The following is a 27425-nucleotide window of genomic DNA, read 5'->3' as shown; positions in this document are numbered from 1 at the left end:
ATGGTGGGGAGGTGGGGGGGAGGGGGAGGGGGGAGGTGGGGGGGAGGGGGAGGTGAAGAGGAGGCACGGGCCGGGCCAGACCACGGAGGACCTGACGGGAACACCAAGGAGTTTGACTTTGTGTTGGTGGATCAGGAAGTTGGTTGTTTTAATTCAGAAAGTGATATGGTTTTATTTATTTTTAAAAACCATCACTCTGGCTCCTGTGTATTTGAATGATAAACCCAAGAAGGGCAGGAGTGGAGGCGGGAGGTCAAGATCACTTCATCATGTTTCAGATAAGAATTAATAAGGCTGGGGCAGGGAGAAGGTCATGTCAAGATCGGTCTTAGAGGTGGAATTGGTAGGACCTGCTGATGGATTGGATGTGAAGTGTAAGAACAGGGGAGCTGGGGACCATTTCTAAGTTTTGGCTTCAGTTACTGAGTCTGTGGTGACTCATTCACTGAGATGGGTGACACTGGAGGAGAAGCAGGGAGGGGAAGGATACGACTTCTGTTTGGGACATGGGCCCTTGGGACATGCACATGGAGATGTCATGAGACTCTGACTGACATTACATGACTATGGGGATGGGTGGAAATGTCAAGGCTGGGGGCATAGATTTTGGAATCCTTGGGAGAGAGGAGGGTTTAAAGCCATAGTATTGAAACTGATCACACTAGGAGGGTAATAGAAAGACAGATCTGGACTGAATACCAGGGTCTCTGGTGTCCTAACCCTTAGAAGCTGGGAAGAAGAGGAGGAGCCCACAAAGGAGTTTGAGAATGACTGACTGTGAAAGGGGGCACAAGGTAGACCCTGTGGACACCAGAAAGCCCAGGGAAGAGAGCTGCTCAAGGAGGGGTGTGGTCAGAGGGACCTAGCCCTGGGAGCTGAATATGCAGAGAAGTGATCCCTGGACTTGGCAGCTGGAGACTTTGGGTACCCTCATCAGGACCATGGTCACGGAAGCCCATCAGGGTGAGGTAAAGATGGGGGGGAGGTAGAGGCACTTACTGTGGGGAGCTCTTTTAAGACATCTTGCTGTTTAAGGGCGAAAAGGAATGGAGTGGGCCGTATGATTTGTGGGGGACACAGGGTGGTTGGTCATCCACAGAATGCTTCAGGGCATAGCTATAGTGTGTTGGGAATGACTGAAGAGAAAGGGACACATGGGTACATGATGGAGATGCCAAATAACCATAGCAACAGAGCAATGTTTCCACATTTAAAAAAAGTTTTTTTTTCCAAGCCCAGGAAATTCAAAAGTATATGAACCATGGCGTTAGGAGAGAACTAGCTCCCAGCTGGGCAAAGCATTAGTAATGGATTACTAATCCCCATCCAGCCTTGCAACACCTACCTCCCTACTCTCCTGGTGGCTTCCTCTCTTCTCCATCAGATGTCTTCTCAAATGTCACCTTCACAGCCCAGTGTTTCTTGTCCCTGGTCCCCATTTAAAATGAACCCCTCCAGCATTCTCTAGTTCATTTTTTCCTGAGATTTTCTTTATGTAACATACTATTGATGGGTTGATTGATTGTTCTCCTTCTTTTTCCACTGGAATGTACAGTAGGACTTTTTTCTCTGCTGTGTGCTGCTGTGTCACCAGGGCCTGGAGCAAGGATAGCCATAGAGGGCTGCTCTACATTGAAATGAATCATTTCTCCATTGTTTTATCTCAAGACTCTGCTGTGATAATTCTTTATAATGCAGAGCAAGTGGGGTGCAGAATGAGCTGAGACCTACCTGTGAGGGCAGTGGCTCAAGCTAGAAGGTGGCCAAGGTGACAAGAGAGAGCAGCCCAGTCAGGCGGAGTTCAGAGCACTCGGCAAAAAGTCTAGTATTGATACAGGAGCCACTGGGCACTAGACTTTTCCAGAGAGCACAGTGGGGTCTGGGCAGACAGGTGAGGCACACAGTTACAGGACACCTGTGATGGATCCCTGGGGAATGGGGAGGGCTGCCTGTGGGACAGCATCAGACACCAGAACTCTTTTCCCTGAAAGGGCAAAACCAGGCATGCATACATGCACATGCACATGCACATGCACATCACTCTCTCTCTCACACACACACACACACACACCCATGCCATAGGCTGGAACGGGTCTGACTGGCAGGCCTGAGCCCTGGGAGGAAAGCTGGCAAGGACAAACCAAGATGGCTAGAACCAATCTGGAGACTGGGAAAGCAGCCAGTAGGAGGGAAGGATGAAGGGCATGAAAAGCCACTGGCCATCCTTGTGCCATCAGTGGGAATCTCAGACACCAGAGGAGCCACCGAGTAGCCTCATGTATCCCTATATCCACAGGCCAAAGTTGTTGAACTGCCAAATATCCACGAATACTCCAAATATGTGGAGACTGCCTTCCTCACATGTGGACTGGTCTGGGCGGAAGAGAGCTGAGCCTTTTACCAGTGATGCTCAGATCAGCATCACCTGGAAGCTTGGTAGCAGTGCAGATTCTCAGGCCCAGCCCAACCCAACCCTACTCCCTCAGGGGGTGGGACCAGCAGTCTGGGCTGTCACAAGCCCCCCAAATGATCCTGATGCCTGCTAAGGTCAAGCCCCATATGAGCCCAGGGCGGGTGGGGGAAGAGCTGGGGATGACAGATGGGGGAACGAGGTAGATCCTGATTCCAATCTAGAGTCAAAGAAAGACATTTCTTTCTTCTTTGTCCTTATTTGTTTCTATTTTTTTACTGCCTATCTCTGTGGCTTTTTTCCTTCAGTATTTATTTTATTCCTTTAGAAGGGTCCCATTTGCCTTTATTTAAAATTTTTATTTGAACAATGGAACAATATTATCTACATTTTTACAGATGAGAAATTCAGTATTTGGAGATGAACTGATTTGTCCACATCTCCCCAGCAAGTAAGGTGTCAATCAGAACCTAAGAATGCAGGTTGAGCATGCCAAATCTGAAATCTAAACTGTTCTCAAACCTTCGAGGACCAACATGATGCCACAAGTGGAAATGTCCACTCTGGCCTCATGTGACAGGTTGCAGACAAAATGCAAGCACACTAAACATGCTGCTGCCTCAAAGCTACATGTGCTACGTGAGTGTAAAATGAATGGATTTTGTGTTTAGATTTGGATTCCTTTTCCAAGATAACTCATTATGTATAAACATTTCAAACTCTGTAAACACTCCTTGTCCCAAGCCTTTCAGATATTCAACCTCTAATATGTTTTTCATGGAAGCTATGTTTTAATTGCCACGTCACTGATATATATGCATCAGAACCAAAGACTGCTGATTGTCTTTAAGAATAACTAATGGAAGGGCCTGGGGTTGTGGCTCAGCGGTAGAGCGCTCGCCTAGCACGTGCAAGGTGCTGGGTTCAATCCTCAGCACCACATAAAAATAAACAAATAAAATAAAGGTATTGTGCCTAACTATAACTTAATAAATATTTAAAAAAAATAATAACTAATGGAGCCCAGCTACTTGGGAGGCTTGGTGGGAGGAGGAGGCCATCCTCAACCTAATGAGACACTGTCTCGAAATTAAAAATAAAAGGACTGGGGATTGTAGCTCAGTTCTAGAGGACATCTGGGTTCAATCCCTAGCACTGTAAAAAAAAAAAAAAAGTGACTAGTGGATGACTGTTTGGGATCCTTTCCTACCTTGCCAGCTGGCCTCACACTTCTCCATTCCCATCCTGCTCAGGACTCTGGGACGTAGCCTTTTGCAGCCCATCATCCTGCCCACAGCCTGTTTTCCTGCCAGGCTTCTCAGTGCCCTCTGCTTATGAACCTGAAGGCTGGGCGGCGCTGTAGAGGGGAGTGCCCAGTCTCTCTGAAAAGAAAGGATGGCCCTGATTTATCCTTTTCTGAAATGAAGAGGAAGCCGGAATCAGAATTGGCTGTCCTACTTCCACCCTGCAGCACTCTTTCTTACATGTCTCTATAAATTTTGTTCCTATTATAATGAATCCAACTTGCTTTTCAAAGGCAAATTTAGCAGGGAGAGAATGAAGACATTCTCCAGCCCTCCAGGATCCCTTCCAAGTTGGGCCCAACACACGCAGCCTTGTTTTGCAATAGGAAATAAATTTGATCCTTAGAGAAACACCCACAAAGGTCATGGGTCTAAATGCCACAGGGTTGGGCAACTCACTCACGCACTTGCTCACCTAAAAGTTATAACTCAGCGCCATGACCCACCACCTCCCTTCCTCTTGCTGAACATTCTGTCTGTCATGAGTTTTCCACTGGGATGTGTCGGTTAGGAATTCTAACTGTGATCTTGAGCAACCCTCTTAATCATCTCTGAATCTCACTTTTCCTGTTAGGGATGAGGAATGATAATGTCTTCCCTTTGACTTAATAGACCTGTGAGTTCATTCACTCAATAAACATTTATTGGAAGTAGTTCTTGGTGTGGCTGCAGAAGCAAAGGCAATCTCATTGGGGAAAGTACTTTGAAGGTGATGCCATACTGTAGAAATGGAAGTCCTTGACGTTTCTACTTGAAAAGACCAACATGGTAGCTATCAGCATTGTTGACCAAGTATTTCTGGAACTCCACCCTCCAGGAACTTGGCAACATTTCACTCTCCAAGCCCCACTGGGCCTGGGTGGGCCACATCACTAGTTCTGACTAACAAGTAGCACCTTGTATTGCCATTATGCAAAGTGCTTTAAATCCTATGCTGAGAACTTTGAACGTGTCATGTTTAGACTAGAACTGAATTGTTGAGTTAAAATCCTCCAGAACTCTTGTTCTGTGCTATGGTCACTGGTGAACTTTCAGACAGCAGCAACTCCATCAGCCTAAGTTCCAAAGCAAGGAGATATCAAGACCCAGGCAATCGGTTGTATGTTTCATGAGCAAAATAAAACAACCCAAACAACTGTTGCTTTCATATTTGGAGCTTGTTTGTTACTGCAGTATCACTTAGTCTATCCTGACTGACATGACCATTTATCAACAAATGAACTATATTATTGATAAGTAATTCCTCTTTTCTTTCTCTTAGTGGTTGGTTAAGTGCAAGATCATTTCTAAAGATTCAACAGAATTCAGACAAAGGACTAACCCCTAAAGTCATACTCAGATACTTTCTTAATCGTCTTATAAGGTAGGTTTTTTTTTATATAATTTCTTTCTTCATTGTAGCTGTATAATAAGTTCTTATTTTTTTTCAGTGCTTAATCCTCTTTTGAAAGAATTTCCAAAGCAAAATATACTAAGAAAATATTTTTTTTCCTTAAATACAGTTGGTTTTTGCTGATTTAATATGGTTCAAGTTCTAGCTGGGTATGGTGGCTCACGCCAGTAATCCCAACGGCTCAGGAGGCTGAGGCAGGAGAGTGGCGAGTTCAAAGTCAACCTCAGTAAAAGTGAGGCACTAAGCAATACAATGAGACCCTATCTCTAAATAAAATACAAAATAGAACTGGGGATGTGGCTCAGTGGTTGAGTGCCCCTGAGCTCAATCCCCTATACAAAAAATGTGTGTGTGTGTGTGTGTGTGTAGTTCAAGTTCTGGTAGAATAAATGCCATGAAATTTGTATCTTCCACTGGCAAAAGCTCCCTAATTCCTCAAAAAATGGAAAGCAGATTTTGATAAAAGTACTACCAATTTCCATGATATCTATATGCTACTGGAGAATCAGTGTGACTGCGAGTTGGCCGACACTGGACCTTGTAAATCAGAGTATGAATAGTAATGATAAAAATAAAAGACGACACAGCCGGGAAGGGAACAGGGTGAAGCTCAGCTCAATGGCCATTCTGCTGAGAGGGAGGCGGGAAATTATGGCTTCCTGTGGGAAGGGGGTTGGTTGAAGCAGAAAGGATTCCAAGATTGACACAATACAGAACCAGTGATGGCAAAGTGGCAGTGATAGAATGCGATGTCAAAGTTAAGGCGAAAAGGAGACTTCAACACCTGTACTCCAACTCTTCCATTTATACATCTTTTCAGTCCTGCTTAGAGTTGAGCTGGACCCCCACTTTCAGGACTCCTGTTCCAGTCCCATCTTGGTACACCACATTGTCCACAAAATAGTGAAAGCCACCTTCAGGGCTAGTTAAATGAAGTGGGCAAGAGCAGAGGCCATAGCTCTACTGCTGAGCCGGCATTCTGGCTCAGACACTGCTGTGTGACTGAGTAAGCATCTCAGCCTTTCTGTGCTTGAGTTTTCTCATCTCTGAAATGGGGCAAATAATGGCACTTAACCTTGTAGGACTCTTGCAAGGATTAATCGAGATAATGCATGTGAAGAATTTAGAAAATGCTTGGTGGGTAGTAAGCATTCGGTGAGTATAAGCTACCATTGTTATTGTTGTTATTTATTTCTTTTCCCTTTTCCTTCCTATTGGCTAAGAATGAGGATGAGCTCAGGAGTGGACCTTTATTGGCTTTTTACCATGGTCCTTGTGGTTTCTTCCAAGGTGCTATCAAATCTAGCCCTCCTCCTGGGAAGGATAGAATGCACAATGTCTTTTGGGTGACAGGCTCTGGGTTAAGCAGCCTGTTCTTCCCTGAGGATTCCTGAAGGAGAGGGACTGGCTTAAAGGCCAAAGTTGGAGACCATTAGGGATCAGATCCCATCGTCTGGCAGGTTTCTCTGGGAAACCTGCTTCAGGAGAAAAATCTGGAGCTAGGATGGAGGATCCAGGAGGGTTTTTACAAGCGGATAAAGAAGTGGGATAGGAGAAGCCCCAGTGGAAGTGGAGCAGTGGTGAGAACTTGTGGGTAAGTTACTGCAATATCCAGGAAGGAGAGCAGGGTTTGGTGATTGGCAGAGGGAGTAAGGACTGGAGAAATCTAGCATTTCCTGGCCTGAGCAACATGGTGCCTGATGGAAGTCTTGTCGCTCAGAGAACTCCGGGAAAGTGGCAGATTGCAGTGAGACTAGGAAGAAGATGACTCCAACCTGACACCAACACACAGTCTGAACTCACAGCCTGTGAGGTCCCCAGGGACAAAACCACCATGGGCTGGGACATTCAGGTGTTCTCATTCCTGCCGGCAGAACTCCCTGATTCTACCTGGTTAGGATTTAATACTCCAAGAGGACAGGAGGCGAGATCCTTCGTCCACTCACTCTGTGCCAGGCACTGTTCTAGATTCAGTGTTTTAATAAACTCCTCCCAGCGTTGAGGAACACATTCAACACATAGAGATTCAACATTAAGTTACAGCATACCAGTCAATGGAGAACGGGTCAGTGGTGACGAGGGCCACAAAGTGGTCATTTGGAGAGGGAAGTGAGGTGGGGTCTGCTTCTGGAAGGGTAGTCAGAGAAGGTGACTTTGAAAGAAGAAAAGGAATGTTCTAAACAAAGAAATGCTCAGGGGGAACCAAGTGAAAAAGTCCTGAGAAGGGGCGCAGTTGGTGTGTTGGAAGGACTTCAAGGAGCCCAGACACGCTCTTGGGAGCAGAGCGAGCAGCCTGGAGGGCAGGAGGGAATGAGGTCAGAGGGCATGTTACGTGGGGCCTGGGGGAGCAATTTCCACGTCGTTTTAAGATGGAAGCCTTCGAAGGGGTCTGCAGGGGAGTGGTCCAGTCAGATTACAAGATTCACCCTGGCTGCAGCACAGCGAGCTGGACGTGAGGGGGCAGGGCTGGAGTGGGGAGACCAGTTGGGAGCTATTGCAAGTTATAAGAAAATTCAAAAAACCCCACGGCTGGGGGCAAATCAGAAAAAGATCATCTACTGGGAAATGAAGGGCACAGACACCCGGGAGCTGCAGGATAATTCCAACTAAGAGCCACATGTTAAAAATTGTTTTATATTATAGCTTCTGATGAACAGTGTCTAACTGTAGTCGAAAGTTATAACTAAAATAAGGGGGTCCCCTTCCAGCCTCTCTCCCCACAGCACACATTTGTTAACAGTTGAATTCTAGTGGAGACTTTCCTTGTATTTGTAAGCACTGCCCCCTGCTCCCCACCCCTAAGAGCATTGTCCTACATATTGCACAGTTTTGCACGTGGCTTTTTTACTTAATGATTTGGTGTCGCTGATGTTAGAGGTCACCTGCATGGCATTATGTTGTAGGAAGCCATTATGCATTTAGCCTGTTCCATTGATGGGCATGGAGGTAATTTATAACTTCTTGTCTTAGGCAAGAAGACAATGTATATATGTTATTGTGCACTTGGATGGGTATGTTTGTGGGGTAAATTCCTTCAAGTGGAGTTGGTGATTTGTATGCCTCTAAATTTTTTCTTTCTTTATTTTTATTTATTTATTTATTTAAATGATTTATTTTGGAGTACTGGGGATTGAACCCAGGGCCTCATGCATGCTAGGCAATGTGCTCTACTGCTAAGCTACACCCTGGTCCAAGGATCCCACTTTTCAAACCCGCTTTGACTTTAACTCTTGGAAGCTTGGATAAAGATGCACTACTCCAGGTGTGGTAGCACACGCCTTTAATCCCAGGGACTTGGAGATTGAGGCAGGAGGATCACAAGTTCAAGGCCATCCTTAACAACGTAGTGAGGCCTTGTGTCAAAATAAAAAATAAAGAGGGCTGGGGATGTGGTTCAGAGATTAAATGCCCCTGGGTTCAATCCCCTGTACCAAAGGGGGGAAAAAAAAAAAGAAACAGCACATATTAATTTCTATGGTCCTATGTGTCAAACTGTCCGTGTATTTATCTCATTGCATTCTCAAAAAAGCTTAGGAGGCAGAAAGCATCATCCTTCTTTTAAAGAAGAAGGAAGAAGAGAAGTCAGATGTGAAGACTTAAGGCAAATCTAGAAGTCACGTTCTGGTTCTTTTCCTGTAGCTGCCCTCCCCCAACAGCATTGGCCCATCCCCCCGAGACCCACTGATTCTGAGCCTTCATTTTCACAAGTACCAGGGGAGGTAGATGGAGAAGGGGTGGGCGCACTGCTGGGGTGGGGCAGGAGGGATGTCCCCCCTGACTGCATCTGTCCTGAGTGCTGCTTCTGAGGGGAGCAGGGTGGACACTCTCTCCAGGGAGAGGAAGGTGGCAGATGGTGGGAAGGGCGTCCAGCGAGGTGGGAGCCAGAGGCTCGGAGGAGCAGCTGCAGTGCCTCTGGTCAGATGGCTGGCAGGGCAGGCCTCAGGCCCCAGGAAGGCTGCTGCCCAAGCAGACACTGAGGTGAGCTGATCTGGGAAGGTGCACTTGACATCCTCACCTGCTTTTTCTCGCTTTGATCAACAATTCCATCTCTGTTCCTCGCATGCCCAGTGGACATTGTGTAGGATGCTGTCATTGCCCAGAGGCCCGGGAGCCCAACGGGCCTGATGCTTGGTACTGATTCACTGTCCTGCAGCTGTGGGTGGAGATGCTCCAAGTCCTGCCTGCACCCCACCCAGCCCGGATGCCTCATCCCAATGATCTGAGGTTGTGTTAGTTGGCTTTTTCAATGCTGTGACTAAAGGACCTGACCAGCACAATTATAAAGGAAGAAGAGTTTATTTTAGGGCTTAGGGTTTCAGAAGTCTTGGTCCATAGAAGGCTGGCTCCATTCCTCAAGGCTCGAGGTGAGGCTGAACATCATGGCAGGGGAGAGTGGTCAAGGGAAGCAGCTCATATCATGGTGAACTGAAAGCTGAGACAGAGACTCCACTTGGTAGACACAAATATATAGTCAAAGCCATGCTCCAATTCCCACCTCCTCCAGCCACACCCTGCCACTTCAGTTACCACTCAGTTAATCCCTACCAAGGGATTAAATCACTGATTGGGTTAAGACTCTTACAACCCAGTCATTTCTCCTCTGAACCTTCTTGCATTGTCTAACAATGAGCTTTTGGGGGACAGCTCATATCTAAACCATAAAAGAGGTTCTATGGGGTCTACTTGCTCTACTTGAGAAAAACTACAGTGAATATCAAGATGTATTATTTTTTTAAATTAATTTTTTAATTAAAATTTTATTTGTTTTAATTAATACATGACAGTAGAATGCATTTATGCACTTTGATACATCATAAATAGGTGGGATATAATTTCATTTTCCTGAGTGTACATGTTGCATAATCATACTGGTCATGCAGTCACATACATTCATACAGTAATAATGCCTGTTTCCTTCTACTACCTTTCCTATCCCCACATCCCCTTCCACTCCCATAACTTCCCTCTACCTAATCTAAGGTAACGCTATTCTTCCCTAGTGCCCCCTGCTTTATTCTGAGTTAGTATTTGCATATATATTCTTTGATTTTTAGTTTTTTGTGGTGCTAGGGATTGAACCCAGGGCCTTGCTAAATATTCATCCTACTACTGATCTACTCTCAGCCCAGAATGTACTTTTTAAAAAGAGTGATCTGACCTCAGTGCACCCAGAATCCCTTCCAGAACTGTATGTGATGCCCTGTCACACCTCACTCCCAACTCTGCCAGACACCAGTGGCCAACTGAGATGTCCCTCAGGTGCAAAGTATGTGCTGGGTTCTGAAGATTTAGTAAAAAAGAATATAAAGTAGCTTGCTAATACATTTTTAGGTTGGTTACATGTTTGAAATGATAATATTTTGGGCTAAATAAGTGATCTTAAAATTAATTGTACCTTTTTTTTTTTTTTTACTCTGTAAAGTGCAGCTTCTAGAAAATGCCAAATGGGGGGTGATAGACGGGGTTCACGTTCCATTTCCACTGAGCCACACTGATCTGGACACCTGGAGTCTTATGCTTCACCTTTGTGACTACTGTGGGTCCTGCATGGGAGCAGGAGGGGTATGAAGGAAGGAAGAGATGAAGCCCCAGAAGGGGAGAGGGAAAGAGGGAGCGAGGAAGGAGATCGTTATTGCTCGAGGCGCTGTGGAAAGAACACGAACCCGTGTCAGATCTCAGCACTGCTGTGTGATTAGGGCAAGTCACCCTAATCTCCTCATCAGTAAAAGGGAGGAAAGGGCTACCTGACTGGATAGTCTGAGGGTTAGAAATATCTAAAAAGCTTCTATCACAGAGGCAGTAAATGACGGTGATTTTGTGTCAGGAGGTAGCATGACACAGCACATGGGAGCAGCTTAGCAGTGATCCTGGACCCCTGGATGCCTGAATGCTGGAGTGTGCTGGCAGGAGGCTGGCCTCCGACACAGTCTGTTGTAGAGCACCTACCCTCCGTCCCCCAGGCGCCCACCATGGGGCTGAGCGGACCTCTGGAGAGTCACCTCCTCTCTCCTGCTCTTTCCTGCCAGACTGCAGCCTCTTCACCTGTACTCAGTGTGCTTGTTGGTTGGATTGTTCCCTGTCGTTCCCTGGGGACCTGTCTGGGAAGTACCCAAATTCCACTGGGATAACTGCCAGCAAGCTTGGTGGACCAATCTGCTGTTGCTAAATAACTTTGTGTCCGTCCAGAATGCGGTGAGTCTCGAGTTGTTGGCTTTGTAAGGGCAGGTGGGTCACCGGTGCCTCAGTCACGGGATAGGGCCAACCTGGGGTGGAGCTGTGTCGGTCTACACAGGGGGCAGCTGCTGTGGGAAGCAGAAGAGGGCATAGTAGTGTTAGTGAGGGGTAACCTCCAAGGTCCATGTCCCAAGGTGACAGCCCCAACCCCATCATGGTCCCGTACCAGTGCATGTTCTTCACCCCAAAGGAAAGGACACCATCTTCACCATAAGCACCAAGAGCCTATCCTGGGGTGGAACCTCCCACCACACCCTCACCATAGGAAATTCTACTCAATTTCTAGCCAGACCTGACAGAGCTTGTTCAGAACTACAAGATCCGTTCATGTTGTGGCTACCCCAAAGCCCCAGAGTCCTCATAATAAATGTGGAATGAAAAAAACACTGAAATAACTGTAATTAAATCATGTCACCAATTCCTCAAATGTCTTGAAAGTGGAACCAAAAGAGAATTTCCTAAGTGTGGCAGGTCCCTAATTATTGTACATAACCACTTACTAATGAAATGGCCAATGCCCAGCAGCTTTGACGAGCAGTCCATTGGTGACAGGGGTCCTGGGAGACAGTCTGTCTTCCCAGCAGACTGTGTTCCCATTTTGGGGAATCAGGGACAAGGACAGAAGCCAGTTACCTCTTTGAGGTGAAGTCCACCTTAGATACCCAGAAGCTAGGGTGCCAGGGCCCTCAAGACTGCTACTCATGCTTTTCCCCACTATGAAACATTGTCTTCAACTGTGGACAAAGATGTCCCTTCCTTGGCAGAAGTCTGAGTGCCCTGGGACCCTGGGGTCCAAGGCACAGGAAAACCGTCCCCTCACACTGAAGGAAAAGTGGAGGTAACTACCTTATTTCTCAATATCCATGGACAGTTCCAACCATGTGGTTTTGCCTAGACGATCCCACGTGGACCCTGTATGGGAACACAGGGGCTTCCACCCAAGTGCATCTGGAGCCACGCCGTGGTTCCAAATGAGCACAGTTTTGCCACCTAAAGTTGGGGGCGAAGACCAGGCAAGGGAAAGAAAATAACACCAACTGCTGAGTTCCAACTGCACTGTTTTGATAATTACCTTGCACATTCCTGTAACATGATGGAGTCCAGTTCCCACAACTGTTCAAAGAGACGGTTACTGGTTTTTTAAAAACAAAAGAGAAAACTGTCCGAATCTCCATGTGGTAAAATCTACTATCCAGACTTGTTCCAAGAATCCATGGACCAAGGGATGTGAAATAGCGCTTGCTCAAATTTCCTTCTCTTCCCCAGCCAGCTCCTCATCCCAACCACCTACTGAGCTCTTCCTCCAAGTCCAGGCAGGTGGGAGATGTGGAGCAAGAGGAAAGACCTGAAGGCAAGAGGTCACTTTGGCTTCTCTTTGCAGTGTAATGGCTGGACCTGGTACCTTGCCAACGACTTCCAGTTCCACCTCACCACACCGCTGATTGTCCTTGTCTACAGAAAGTGAGTCTAACTGGGATAACTGCCCCTTGAGACTCTAAAGAAAGTGCTCTAGCTGTGTGTAGAGCAGATTTTTTAAATTGAGAAAATGAGTTTTCAGAAATGCAGGTCCCATGTCCTCTGTGTTTACCTTCTTCCACATTCTCTTTTTATGGCCCAGGTCAGTACGTTTTTGCAGAGTTATAATTAGCATGTAGGTAATATCTACCGTTCAGGTTTTTCCACGTCAACTCTTCTTATAAACACTTCCACTTATTGACATAACCTGCATACCTGTCACTTTTAGGATTTATATGTCATTTTTGTGGCTGGGCAACTAGATTGAGCCCAGTTTTTCATGATTATAAATGGCACATCAATGAATGTCTTTGAACACACTACTTCTTCTCCTGGTTATTTCCATGGGGGCAGATTTCCAAGTGGAATTACTAGGTCAAAGGGTAAGAGCAATTCTGTGCTGCTTGTTTCCTAGTGTAGATTGCTCTCTGGAAAGAAAAGAAATTTACAGCACACTCAACAATGTATCAGGGTACCTGCTTCCCCACATTGGGTATTTATCATCTTAATTTTTGTTAGTTTTAGAAATACTTTATGGCCTCAATAATTCATGCGGAGATTTATAGTTTGTGGACCACTCATGCCATATTTTAAGAGATTTATTATTCTTTTTTTTGTCCAAGTACTTGTTCAATTTAAGAAATATTGGAAAATATTAGGATTAAAAGAGGGAGATACAATCACCCAGTCTCTCGTCACTGAAGGTGAGGCAAAATCACTGTTAATATTTTGATGATTATGCTACTGATATTTTTTTCTGCCCAGCATTATATACATGAAAATGTTCTGTATAAATATGTTTCTATCTTTTATTTAATAGCTTGTGACCCACACATTTCCCTGTACTATTTTACTTTTAGAAAACATAATCATAAAGCCTGCATAACATTCCATTTCCTGGATGAACTGTGATTTACTTATACCTTCTCCCATTGTTAAATACTTGGATTCTTTCCAATTTTATGCTTTTTATAAATAATGGCCTGATGAATATATTCATGGCAATCATTTACCTCCAACTCCAATATTACTTTAGAAAGCATATCCTTGGGAGGAATTACTGGGCCAAAGGGTATGAATGTCTTTGGGGCTCTTGAATCATAACGATGAATTACTTTTTAAAAATCGAGACACCTGTGTTTGACATTTCTACAAAACTGCAGAGCCTCTTAGTCCCAACCCGTACTTACTACTATGAGCCAGTACAGACTCCACCTTGCTCAGAGCCTGGGTTTACAAAGCTCTTGTTTCTTACCAGAGCCTCTCAGTATTATAGCTGGGACTCCAGGGACCCTCTAGTCTTACACATGCAAAATTCCAAAGTGCACAAGCACTAATTTGTGTGGGGCCACCCTTGACCCATGGGAAATGAAATACACTGGGAAAATGCTTTCCTCTTTCATCCCCAGGACAGTTCTGAGATACATTTCATGAGGCTCTGAAGAACATTCTGGAAGAACTGAGCACTGGTGACCTTGATAGCACATAACCTTGTACTGGCTTTTCCCCCTTTCTTGTTCTTCTTCCCCATCCCCAATCCTACTTCCACAAGAACTGTGCACACCCATTTATCTCTGGCCTGCTTCCAGATTGGCAGGGGGACACCAGGATCCCCTTCCTACTCTGTCCCCCTCCCATGTCCTTGGAGTGAGTGTCAGTGTCCACCTTACCTGCCTTGAGCAATTCATTTCTCTCTTTAATCAACCATTTACATCCGTATAGTATTGTGTAGATGACAAAGGACTTTCCCTGGCATGGCCTCATTTTGAGCGGCATCATAAGCTTCTAGACAAGGAAACTCGAGTTCAAGGCCCTGTCCAGGGTCACACAGCTAGTAAAGGTCCTCCCACCTCAGCCCAGCTCGCCTGGTCCATCGGGTCTCCCCACCCCCACCCCCTGGCAAAGCAAGGCCAGCAGGAGCTCCTTGGTTGTCAGGCTTTATAAACCTGGTGGTGCAAGGACCTGCAGGGCCCTCCTCCCCATGTCCTCTCTTTGCAGAAGCAAACATGTGCTTGTCCTCCTCGGGGCCCTGCTGTTCCTGGCGTCTTTCACCGCCACTGCTCTGCTCACACTGGCTTACAGACTTCCCGTGTCGTCTCCATCGGCAGCCAGGTAATGGTTCCCAGCCTGTCCCTCTGTCCCTCTCCTGCCCTCCCATGCCAGACCTCCCAGGGAGGGCGGCTGAATGCCAGGCTGCTTGCTCTGTGTCCACCGGCTCGGCTCGTGGGAAAGCTGGGTGGGAAATTTTCCATCTGCTTGAGAAAGCCGGTTGCATTTTTGCTTCCAAACTTCTGAACCTTTCAACTTGCCTCGAGGGGTGCTCTCGAACTCACGCCGCCGCCCATGGAAATGCTTCTCAGAGGAAAGGAGCGCCCCCGCGTGGCGAAAAGGTGCTTCTTCTCTAGTGTGTGAATGGCTGCTCCGAATCTCTATTGTTGGATGGAAGGACCGGAATTTAGGAATTAGGGGCTAACTTTTCGAGGTGACAAGGCTACTACTAGATGGCCTGGATGTGATTGAACCTAGGACCTTACCCACGATGCTATTTTTCCTCTCCGATGAGCAACGTGTATGATTCTTCCTTATAACCACGCTGTGGAATCACCAGCTCATCTATTCTCAATTCAGCAGAGTGACACAGAGCATCAGACAGGTCAGCCATCTGGGCTGATTCCCCCAGTGACTGGCTTCATCTGTCCCCCTCCTGCCTGCTGCCTCCAGACCCACAGTGACCTCACGTCCACCACATAGCACACTCCTGGCATAGGGCCGTCACACTTATCCTTCCCCCTGTCTAGAATGCTCTTCCACAGGATCTAAGATCTCTATAGGGCTTTCTCCTTCACCTCTTTCAGATGTCTGTGAAATGTCACATTCCCAGCCTCCCCTTCATGGACCTCCCCATATAAAATGGTCCGGACAGGCCTGGTACATAAGTGCTCCCTACGTATTTGTGAGTGGGCGGGACGTGTTGCTAAATGAATGGATGAAATTACACAGCAAACCTCCTGGCCAGGAGAGCACATGCCCTTCCCATAAATGCCATCTGCCTCTGTGGGTGTGTCCAGGTGATGGAGAAAGGAGGCTTACTCATGCCTACCCCTGTGGTTCCCTCTGCGGGATGCGCTTTAGAGTCCCCCTGGGAAGTTTAGATCCTACTGGTGCTTCTAGCCCTACCTTGGGCCAATTGTTTGGGAATCTCTGGAGATGGAGCCCAGACAACTGACTTTCATAAGCATTCCCCAGGTATTTTAGTGTGCAGCTATGTTAGAAGAACCACTCACTGATCCTCAGGAAACTTCCCTGCCTGGTTGTCCCTGCATGGGCCGTGAGGGGAGTCAGAGCTGAGAGCATGTTTAGCTTCGGTGGGGGAACAGTGATACATTTAAAGCACAGTTCCCAATCGAGGCTGCGCTTTGCAAGCCCAGATGAGCTTTGACCATCTTCCTCTCTGGGTATCATGCCCACAGTTTCTTATTTAATGCGCCTGAGTGTAACCTGGACATTTCCTGTGACAGATACTCCATAGGTGGTGCTTCTCGAGCTTGACAGGTATCAGGGTCCTCTGGAAGGCTTCTTATCACAAGATGGCTGGCTCCTCTACCAGTTTCCTCCTATTCAGTAGGTCAAGGGAGGGGAAGGCAGGAATTTGACTTCCTAATAAGTTCTAAACATGCTGCTGCTGTTAACGTCAGGGGACCATACCTTGGAAATCACAGCATCCAAGAATACTCTTTGGTATCTTCTCAGGAGCCCAGCTTGGACCTCTCAGAACGCTTTTCCCTCATATTAGTCTCTTCTGGGCATCATGTTCTCAGAGCTATCCTGGAGTATCAGCCACCAGAAACAATTATTTAAAGTGAACAATGTCATCCTGTATCCTAGGGATTGGGCATGGAATTTGGACAAGCCAACTGCAGCCCAAGGCAGGTCACTATTGGTAGATAAATGAACAAATGTGCCCAAATTTACCTTTGGTTTTGCTGGTTACCCCAATGGACATCTCAGAGATTCCCATTTCTATATCTAGAAGAAACATAACCTTTTATTTTATTTTCTTGTATTTTTTCAGTGAAAATGACACTGTAATGTATTTCTTGGAATACTACACCAAGCCCTACTGCCGATATGGACCATTCCTTGTGGGCCTCTTTCTGAGCATTTTCATGCACCAAAACCATCAGTCAAATATTCTCAAGACCAAGGTATGGTTTTCCCATGCCTCCCTGTAAGGGCACTGGGTTGGTTGGCTTGGTGCAGCCATCTGTTCACACTCATCCTAGCCGTGGGCAGGAGGAATCAGACTATAGGGTAATTTACTGTGCTGCTGTGTGTTGTGGATGTATCTTTGTGCTAAAAGATAGGAAGGAATTGATTTTCTTGCCAGATCCCAATTCTCTTCAAGGAGTTTCTGTTACCAAGCTTCCAATTGAGAGCTCCGTGGAGTCTCCTCCATTAGAACTTTGGTTCAGACAATGATCTGGGAATGCATGCCCATGAGATTATCATGGCAAGGCCCTCATGGGAGGGGACAGAGTGGGTTGGGTTTTTGAATCCCTGCAGTTTCTATAGACAGGATTCCTGGTCAGGTTTGATGGTTCTATCTGGGAATCAAGATGGGAGGTGTCTAAACATGGGGAGTCTGTTCCTTTGCCTTCCATGTGGGCCCTGAGCCCATCTTCCTGTCCCTGGCTCTCTTGTGGGCAGTGATTCTGGCTCACCACTCAAGCTCACTGCTCAAGCTGGAAACCTGGGCTTGCAGGGACACCTCCTGGTCACAGACCATGCCTCCTGGTCAAGGGCCACTCCTCCAGCTCCAGCCAACCGCCTCATCCTGCAGATTGTTTCTCTTGCTGTGCTTTCAGGACCTCTGAAGCCAACTTTGTTGAAGCTGTTATCTCTTCCCTAGATTTCTTCACGAGTTTTCTTGCCTCTGGGTGTGCTGATCCCAGATCTGCTCTTTCTTGATCTGTGTAGATGCTCATGCTTCCTTCTCTGCTGGGAACGTGTTTTCCACCCTCCAACGTCCCCCACTGCCCCTCCCTTTCACCTGATTTAACTCCTGTCTATCCTCAAAGGCTCATTTAAGGTTTTCAGATAGGTCGTCTTCACTTATCCCTCCAGGCTGGGTTGGATCCCTCCCTGCACATTGCCTGGTTCTGTCTCTTCTTATCTTTCTAATTTATTTTTTAACAATATTTTTATTGGTGCATATAATTATACATAATGGTGGGATTCGTTGTAACATCTTCCTACATGCTCACCACATAATAATATAATTTGGCCAATATCTTTCTCCTCCTTGAGGGCACAGCATCTCTTACTCACCTCTGAATCTGTGGCGCCTGGTTCTGAGATCTTAACTCACTGAAGCCATTCAGTAAATGAAGGAATGAAAGAGAACTTGCTTTCCAGTGGAAGCAAGGAATTCCATTGCACTAGCACGATACAACTCCTGCCCAAATGCTTCTGTAAGACCCTCCTTTTGTTTGCCTCGGTTGTGTGTGTACCTCACAGACATTTTTACATTGGTCTTTGTAAAAATCTTCTTGTGTTGATCATGGCAGGAACAAAAGATAGGATTTAACCAGAAGTAAAGGGGCCATGTGACTTTTTAATAGGTTGGGTATATGATATTCCATAGAAATAGAATATTCAGTTGTAGATTATAACAGAGCACCATTGAAGGCTTGTTTCAACATAGTCCAGGTTACGTGGGGTGTGAAGATGAGTGTGAGCAAAGGGGAAAGGTTAAGATGAAGACAGAGCATTGGGGAACCACTTCAAGGGCCAATGTCAGGAACAGGGAGTGTGGAACTAGGACACAGCGGAAGAACAACAGGGACACGTTAGGTGGAACAAACTCAAGCTTAAGAAGGTTTAAAATCAGGACCGAGTGCAAGCTGGAAGGAGCTGGGCATGCACCATGTCTTGGGATGAGTTCAGGCAGGATGCACTACTGGTAGAAGAAAGGACAAGGAGAGAGCATGCAGCTGGGATGCACTTTATAAGGCTGCAGGGCGGTCAAGGCCAAGGACTTAGCAGTGGGCTGAAGGGGATCCTAGGCTGACAGAGCTCAGAGCCCCTGAGGGTTTGCCTCTCCTTCCCTGTAGCTGGAAACTAGGGCAAGAGCCGGAGACCCTAGAAGGTCTAAGAGACTAGATGGTGGACTGATCTGAAGTTGGCTCCATTCTGTAGATATCATCACAGAAGCTGGAGAACTAGAACATGGGGAAGCAAGACAGAGCCGTGGAAGATGATTTGGAAATAAAAAGGTCAAGAAAGGTGCCGTAAGACATGACCTCAGACTAAGCAGTAGCATTTAAGTCAGGGAGCTGTCGGAGCTGAGAACTTCCCCACTCTCCCTTCCAACATTTTGTGTCCTGGTGTCTAGGGCACAGTCCAGGCAGGCAAGGTGGCCTGTGGGCTCTCCCACTTAGGTGGGGCAGGATTCAGCAAAGAGCCACCTCTGGTTAAGAGGCAGAATGGGAGGTCAGGAGTGGTAGGAGCAGGTTAGAACATGACCTAATTGACTTTTTCTCTTTTAACCTTCATTTTGAGATGGTTGTAGATTCACAGGATACAGAAAGGTCCTGTGCAGCCTTCAGCCAGGTACCAAGTGACAGCTCAGGGTGTATTTCCACACCCAGGAATTGACATAGGCACAATCCATAGACCCCACCCATTTTACCTATATTCATTTATGAACATGTAGTTCTGGGCCGTGTTGTCCCCTGTGGTGATCTGAGTAACCACCACCGCAGTCAAGGCACAACTCTTCATCACCACACGGCGTCACCTTCTCATCCCACCCCTTTACGACTGTGGCAACTGGTAGGCTGAGTCCTCTACCTGAGTCAAATTTACACAGTTGAGGTTTCTGAAGCAACAGAAATAACACCCCCCCCCAAAAAAAAGTGAGTCTGTGCAAGCAGACATGAATGCACGATTATTTCAATGGGCTGTGAGCCACTTCTCCTTTCCCTGTAGGTGCAGGCCCTGTTGGGGTGGACTTGCTCCCTGCTGACCCTGTTCACGATTGTCACTCTGGCATACGTGCTGGACGATCTCTCCGCTGAGACTTGGGTGGCCGCTGCAGTCTACCAGGCCCTCCACCGGACCCTGTGGGCCGCCGCCGTGGGCTGGGTCATCTTTGCATGCCAGGAAGGCTATGGAGGTAGGAGGTGGCCCTGGGCTCTGCTCTGGCGCTCACACAGGGTGGCAAATCTAAACCACAGCGTGTGTACCCAGAGGGGCTTCTCTGTACTGGAGTGGTTGATGAATGGCTCCTACTGACTCAGAAACATCCATTTGTGTATATCCTTGGAGAAAACACCCCACATACTGTTTTAGATTTTATGTTGGTCTGTGTACAAATGTAATTCTGAGGACAAAGTTGTTACTGGAGACAGTAAAGCTAGTTTAGAAGTTGGAAAGAATTCAGGTAGAGAAATGCACTGAGAAAACAGTAACTTAGTGCTAGGAGATAAGACTTCTGGTCAACCCACCCTGAGCCTTTGTCTCTTCCTCTGAGGAGGTAAAGTCAAAGTTTCCAAGACCCCCTTCCATAACCAGGAAACTGCTGCTGTCAAATCAGCTTTTGAGGTGCTGGAGTCAAGCAGATAAAGGTGAAAATGGAAAGAAAAGAATCTCCAGGTTAGAGATCTCTAACGTTTTCCTCCCTTTCTTCTCTATTTGGCATGAGATAGGAAGGAAGAGAGGGCATGGGGTCAGCAGATGGCAGGACTTAGGCTGGTAGGCAGTGTCCACAAAAAGTTGCAGCCCTGAACTTTCCAGAATCCCTGAGGATGAAGAGCCAGGGCCAGCAGAGGCACGACAGCTTCACCCTCTGGGAACATCTCTAGGATGAGGTTAGACCCCACCTGGGAACCCAAACCTATCAGCCTCAGCAAAGGGGTCGGAAACATGGTGTGATTCTAACATGGCTGATGGAGCCCAGGATGTGCACCAGGTCCTGTGGAAATGTCACCTCTGGTGCCCCAGGTAACGCTGGTCATGCCCCTAAGAGGCACACCTATAATGAGCTCTGTTTCTCTAGGAGAACACAATGCATGAAGTGAAAGCCACACAGCTGGGAAGTGGCCGAGCTAGAAGGAGCACCCAAGGCAGTATAACGTCAAAGGCTGATGCTCTTCGTTTCTGAGCAACATTCCCCCTTTTGGATGTTGATCAGAATAATTCTTGAATTTTTGAGAATTTTAATCTAGTGATAATTTGTTCTGTTATATTCCATTTAGTACTGAGGATTGAAATGAGGGACTTGCACATGCAAGGCAAGTACTCCACACTGAGCCACATCCTCAGCCCTTTTAATTCTCTATCGAGTCAGGATCTCATTAAGTTGCTGAGGCTGACCTTGAACTTGCAATCCTCCTGCCTCAGCCTCCTCTGTGTGTTGGATTACAGGTGTGCACTGCCATGCCTGGCTGTAAGACACACACACACACACACACACACACACTTTACAGCACTGAGGCTTGAACCCAAGGCCTCATGCTTGATAGGTAAATGTCTAACACTGAGCCATTTCCCCAGGCCAATGTCCCAATATTTGAAGCTTTCGCTTAAATATGAAGGTGATATTGAAGAGGAAGAGGGCTGTGTTCTTGCTGACTATTGTGTCTTCATTTATGGTGAACTTCAGACCCCCTGACCACAGCCGTAGGTCCTTCCCTATTCTGGGACAATGCCCCCGAGTAGTTCCCAGAACCTCAGAATGTGAGCAGCTACTGCCCCTGGCCCAGCCCTGGCAGTTCACAGTACTGTGGCAAATGTCACAGGATTCCTGTCTGCTGTGTCCTGCTGCTATCAAGAATGACTAGCTGATGCAAATGACCATGAGAGAAGAATGACTTTGCTTGTTAGAAGACTGAACAAATCTGCAGCTATATCATTACAGTGGCGCTAGTGACTTTTCTCAGTCATTAGTGTGAGTAAGGTGACATCTCTCTTCCTCCAGGTGCCAAATGAGCCCTTTTGTTTATTCCCAAGTGATGTATCAAAGGGGGCTGTCACGAGTCAATCCACAGGTACAGGTGTGACTGTTATCCTGGGTTCATGTCTCCAACACTGTTTACAAGATATCAAAATTTGTCAGGCCAGGTGTGGTGGCACTTGCCTGTGGCTCGGGAGGCTGAGGCAGGAGGATTACAAGTTCAAAACCAGCCTTAGGAATAGCAAGGTGTTAACCAATTCAGTGAGACCCTGTCTCTTAATAAAATACAAAATAGGGCTGGGGATGTGGCTCAGTGGTTGAGTGCCCCTGAGTTCAATCCCTACTACCAGGAAAAAAAATATTGATCAGTAAGTGAATGCAGGAGATCTAAGTGTTCAGATAAGTTTTGAGAAAATGTATATTCCTGATGACCTTTAGAAAAAGGTGACATTTCAAGAAGTGTCTAATTGAGACTCTCAGGATGAAGGAGGATCTATAGGTTCAAATGATCGTTCCAATCATTTTTAGTTGTACCAACATAGACCATGCAGATCCCGTTAGCCTCTAAGTTGTCCCCTTAGACAACCATTCATCTCCTGACCATGTTACTCCTTTGGCTGAAATCCTGTCACTTTTAGCTGTGGCCCCTGAACTTATGTTTGGACTCATTCTAAAGGGCTAAAAATTCTTTGGGTCTTTCATGTTGGCCTCAATTATTTTTCTCCTAACTTTACTTAAATACAAACAAACATAAATCTGGATACAAGTTCTTATAGCACATACATTTATAAAGCCCCCCCAAATTTATAAAATGACCATAAAACTACAAAACCAATAAAATCTGCATTAGCTCCATTAACAAAGTGATGACAATTTGCTGGTGTCCGTTGTGGCTCACCGCTGTGTGTGGGATTCTTGGCTTCGCGGGGCCTTCTTGTGTGCTTGGCGTACCTCTCTGAGATTAGGCTCTTTGATGACTTAATTTTCCTCCAACTGTTTTTTGTTTTGTTGCCTGGTGATATCTTGGATCACCTTAATTTGGATTCTGCTCAGAGCAAATCCATCTTTTATCTCTGAATCCATCTTGTTTTTTTATTCACTTAATTACAAAAAGTACTTTTGTATACTTGTTTTTATGCCAAGTGATGTTCTAGATGCTGGGGATATAGCAACAGGGAAGGAAAAAACCCAATGGGGTGGGGGTAGTGGGGAGCCTGGAGACTCCGTAGGCTGAATAAGGGCCCCCAAAGAACTCAGAGAGGGGCTTGTGGCTTCGAGGCAGTGTGTGTCCCCTCCAGGTCTGGTGAAAAGGGTGCTTTCTTGTGACATCTGGAGTTTCCTGGCCGGCATCAGTTACGCTTGCTACCTGGTGCACCCGGTTCTGATCATCCTGCACAATGCACTTCAGGAGACTCTTATCCACTACACTGATTCCAACATGGTGAGTTAGCCCCAGCCCCCAGTCCCCAGTTCTGTCACAGAACCACAGTGGTTTTTTTTTTTTTTTTACTCTGCAGTGACACAGCAAAGTGTCGGCTTTGTGAGAAGCCTGTTTGGTTTTCCAAAGAGATTGATTGTTCTGTTTTACTTGGGGGAGAAAGAGGAAGGGCTTTATACAGGGTGACATCTTTATTTTAGTTTTTAATGTCTGGGACTGTCTGTTCTACAGAGCCATTTCATATAACCAGAATGACACATTCTAAGATCCAAACATGAGGGAATTGGAGAGTAAAAGTGCATCCGCTGTACCCCTTTCCCTTACAGTTCTATCTTTTCACTGGACACTGTGTGCTGACCTTCGTCTCTGGGCTGGCCCTGACGCTGTTCATTGAGAGGCCGTGGCAGGAACTGAAGTGGACCCTGTGTGGCCGGGTGCCTGCAGAGCCATGAACACTCTAACTAAAACCCAGAAGAGTGGATGGCCCTTTGTTGGTGGTGACAAGCAGAGGCCCTGGTGTCCTCATTAAGCAAAGGATGCTTGTGTTCCTGAGAAGAGCTGTGAATCTTGTTTCGTGAACATTTAATACATACAAGTTCTCTGTGTTTAAAATAAAAGAGTGTTCTATGATAATTTTTGTAGGAGCACAATAATCGCCCTCGGCTGAATCATTTTAACAAAAATCTGGATTTCTTTTTTTGGGTCTTGGCTTGCATTTGATTTTTCTTGTATCAATGATCATAGTGTAAAATTAAAATGGAGCCAGGCTTGGAGGGTCCAGAGTAGACAAAGCCAGTTAACCTTCCTAAGTGACCTTGAACCTTGCTGGATTGGCAGATGTAAGCAAAACTTAACTTGAGCTATTTCTTGTAAATATTTATAATAAAGAAAAACAGAACTTAATCAACCCGGAGCAGCCAATGAACTTATATAACCAGGGACTTTCCAATGCCAGAGACTAAATAAGGCAGCTCTGTAACTGTCACCAATCACATGTTGCGTTTGCTTCCCTCCTGCGCCTGTCCCCCTCGCACTCCCTCCTCGGGAGCTCCTGGACCACTTGTGCCTTGGGGCTGCTTGATTCGTGATTGTTATTTGCTCAAATGGCTCTAAAATGTGATCGTGCTTCAATTTTCTTTTTTACAATAGAAAATGATCCAATGTAGTGAATTTATTGTAATTTGGCTTATGAGGTTCACTTGGGCTCTGATGCGTGCTCTTCTCAGTAAAATCACATGTAGCTTTCCACACCATGATCATTTGTGTGTTGTTATGACATCTTTGTGGTCTTTACTCTGGGACCTCTGGGTGGCATGACCCATGAGCACACATGATTCGTGGGGTTTCTGATCACTTTCTTCTTGAACATGATCTTTTCTACAACATGGTTCCTGTTGTGGATTGAATTATGTCCTTCCAAAAAGATATGCCCAAGTCCTAATCCCTAGTTCCTCAGCATGTGTCCTTATTTGGAGATCATCTTTACAGGGGTAATTAAGTTTAAAAGAGGCTGCTGAGCTGGAAGACTAATCTAACCTAGTGGTGTCCTTATAAAAAGAGGAAATTTGGACCCAGAGACAGACACACACAGAGAGGGAGGACAATGTAAGACACACAGGGAGAAGATGACTGTGTACAAGCCAAGGAACGCCAAGCATGCTGGTGAACACCAGGGAAGAGGCAGGATGGGCTGTCCCTAGAGCTGTCAGGGAATGTGGCCCTGTTGGTACCTTGCTTTCTAACTTGTAACCCTTACAACTGTGAAGGAAGGATATGTTTCTGTGGTCTTAAGTCACCTAGTTTGTGGTGCTCCGTGATAACCACTCTAGGACTCATAAGGCCGGAGGACCAGGCTCTCAGCCTTGGGTTTTTAGCTTCACCTCAACTATCTACACTTATGAATATCTCTTGCTTTTGGTGTTGCTGGAGATTGAACCCAGGGCCTTGCACATGCTAAGGTAGCATTCCACCATTGAACTACATCCTTATTACAGATGTTTAACATTGCTGAGAATACAGCTCTCGGTTTACTTAGTAATCAAAGTACATATTAATAGTCATGGAGCTACCAGATGCTCCTGTACATGGGATGGGCCACTGCTATGCACTTTGCTGTCAAGTAGATTGAAGAGAAAGGCCACTGCTGTGTGGGGAGGTCTGGAAACTTCAAATCCTCCGACAAGGCAATTGACAGCTACCTTGGCCTTTTCCAGGCCGCAGAGGGAATGAGCACCACATTTCCCTGAGAGCTGGTCTTTGGCTGCTGAAATCTGACCTGAAGGAGGGAGGATCAATCTTCACTTGGCATCTTCTGTCTCTTCTGTCTAAAATAAAGCAGCCACTTTGGGTTTAAGATGATGGTGAAGTTCATCGAGTTCCTTGGGCGCCCCCTCGTGGCTCCACGGGCACCTGAGCCCTCTAACTTAATTAGACCTCAGAGGAGTGGCACTGACCAGGTAACCTGGCAACGTGGGTGGACTCCAGGGGGAAATGACTCACCTGCCAACTTTGTTCTTTGGCCAAATTGCTAAATGCTTCTAGTTATGAGGCTGGAAACCTGGGGCCTGGGGAAATGATTTTCCATTGACAGCCTTGCAATGATTTTTTTTTTTTTTTAATAAGGAAGGAAAAAAAATAAAACACCTTCCCTCCTATTGTGGTTATGTAAACCTTGGTGTTAGAGAAGTGTAATTCTGTTCTTTCAACCAGAATTCCCTGGAGGTTTAAAATTTATAGAACTGTGGACCTTATTTGGATGCTGAAATAATTTTTTTATTGTAAAAAGGCATGTGACATTTATCAGACAATTGGAATTTGAACACTGATCAAATACCTAATTATATTTCATGATATTAAGGACTTATCAAATGTTTCATGCAGTAATGGTATTATGGTTATATATATTTTAAGTTCCTAATTTTTTGGATGCATATTTAAATAATTATGAACAAAATGATACAAAATAACCTGCTGATGTCCCCATGCCTCTCTCCCAAGCCTTCACATGGGCTGAGCTGGCGGGTGCTCCCACCACGGTGTGCATTCAGAGCACAAATGCCACAAGTAGAAGAGCACCCTCTGCCCCTACTCGCGCCCTGTGTGCCTCCTCAGCCAGGCCTTAGAGCAGCACTGGTTAGGGTTAGGGTTAGCATCTTGACGAAAATAGCTCTTATAGTTTTCAGCCATCCTGACACAGGCCCATCTCCCCTGGGTGCAGCGGGAGTCTAGATTCTGGGGTGGAGGGTGGTCAGGCGGTCTGGGTGATGATCGCTTTCTCTCCCCCATTTTCCTGTTCACCGCTGTGTCTGTACCCCTTAGCGTCCCAACGAGCTCACGGTCAGTGCTAAATAGACATTAGCCGACAAAGTGATGGAGGCCACCCTTCCTTCCTTCCCATGAGTCTAATCCAGGAAGCTTCTCATCAGATAGGCAGGCCCCTCTCAGCCAGGTCTTAGATATGATCCATTTTATAAGAATCATCCCCCCAATGCCCACCTGGTCCCCCTGTCAGTAATGTTCAAAGTTGGGAGGTCAAAGGGCACCTGGAAGGGTGGGAAGCCTTTACAGCTTTATTCCCTCGACCCCAAATAGAATATAAGTCAATGAGACACAAGGACACGTGCCCTGGGGACTTCTGGGAAAGATGGTCTTGCTTGGCTGAAGGGAAGGAGTAGACATCAGGGTGAGTCCTCGTCCTTGCCACCCTCGGTCTTGTCAGACCAGGTATCTAGACTTGCAGTAGCATCTTATAATCATGAGGGTGGGCAAGGCTGATGCGCTGAGGCCAACAGAGCAGGACTCTGGACAGAGGCTGCCAGGCACAAGGGAGGATGTGGGCACTGCACTGAAATCTCAAGAAGGAAGGGACTGTATGGATACCCCGTCCTGCAGGCTGCCAGAACCCTGGCTGGACAGGCCTTGGCTCCTCAGGCAGGAGGCTGGAAGTTTCTCCAGGGAGGTCTAGCCAAAGATGAAAGCCCAACATATTAACCTAAGAGGCTGTTCCAAAAACGTTCCAGCCACACCCTCTCCAGTGGAGCTGAAAGTGGACTAGCTCAAACCGTGGACGCTGAGAAGGGGGATTGATGCAGCCTGATTTTCCTAGAACCTTCTTGGTTTTAACACTGAGCCTTTCCTATTCTGGGACCCCTCTATGCTGGACAGACAGGGAGGCT

General features: G+C 46.4%; 1 protein-coding gene across 2 annotated transcripts in view; it reads left to right on the top strand.

The window, feature by feature from the left end:
* The window catches only part of LOC107139305 (O-acyltransferase like protein-like), a 52771-nt gene extending 28278 nt beyond the window's left edge, over nt 1–24493 (top strand). For both annotated transcript variants that reach the window (XM_048806131.1, XM_015482183.2), the window contains exons 8-15: nt 4976–5077; nt 11134–11299; nt 12723–12802; nt 14855–14968; nt 16929–17061; nt 19847–20033; nt 23111–23253; nt 23577–24493. In XM_048806131.1, the coding sequence (XP_048662088.1) occupies nt 4976–5077; nt 11134–11299; nt 12723–12802; nt 14855–14968; nt 16929–17061; nt 19847–20033; nt 23111–23253; nt 23577–23702 (1051 nt within the window). In that variant the 3' untranslated portion in view covers nt 23703–24493. The remainder of the gene's footprint in view (nt 1–4975; nt 5078–11133; nt 11300–12722; nt 12803–14854; nt 14969–16928; nt 17062–19846; nt 20034–23110; nt 23254–23576) is intronic.
* The last annotated feature ends 2932 nt before the right edge of the window (nt 24494–27425 follow it).

Source organism: Marmota marmota, unplaced genomic scaffold (assembly GCF_001458135.2).
Source record: "Marmota marmota marmota unplaced genomic scaffold, marMar, whole genome shotgun sequence".
Classification (NCBI taxonomy): domain Eukaryota; kingdom Metazoa; phylum Chordata; class Mammalia; order Rodentia; family Sciuridae; genus Marmota; species Marmota marmota.
Note: the sequence above shows the minus strand (reverse complement) of the source record. Positions and strands in the feature narration are given on the sequence as shown.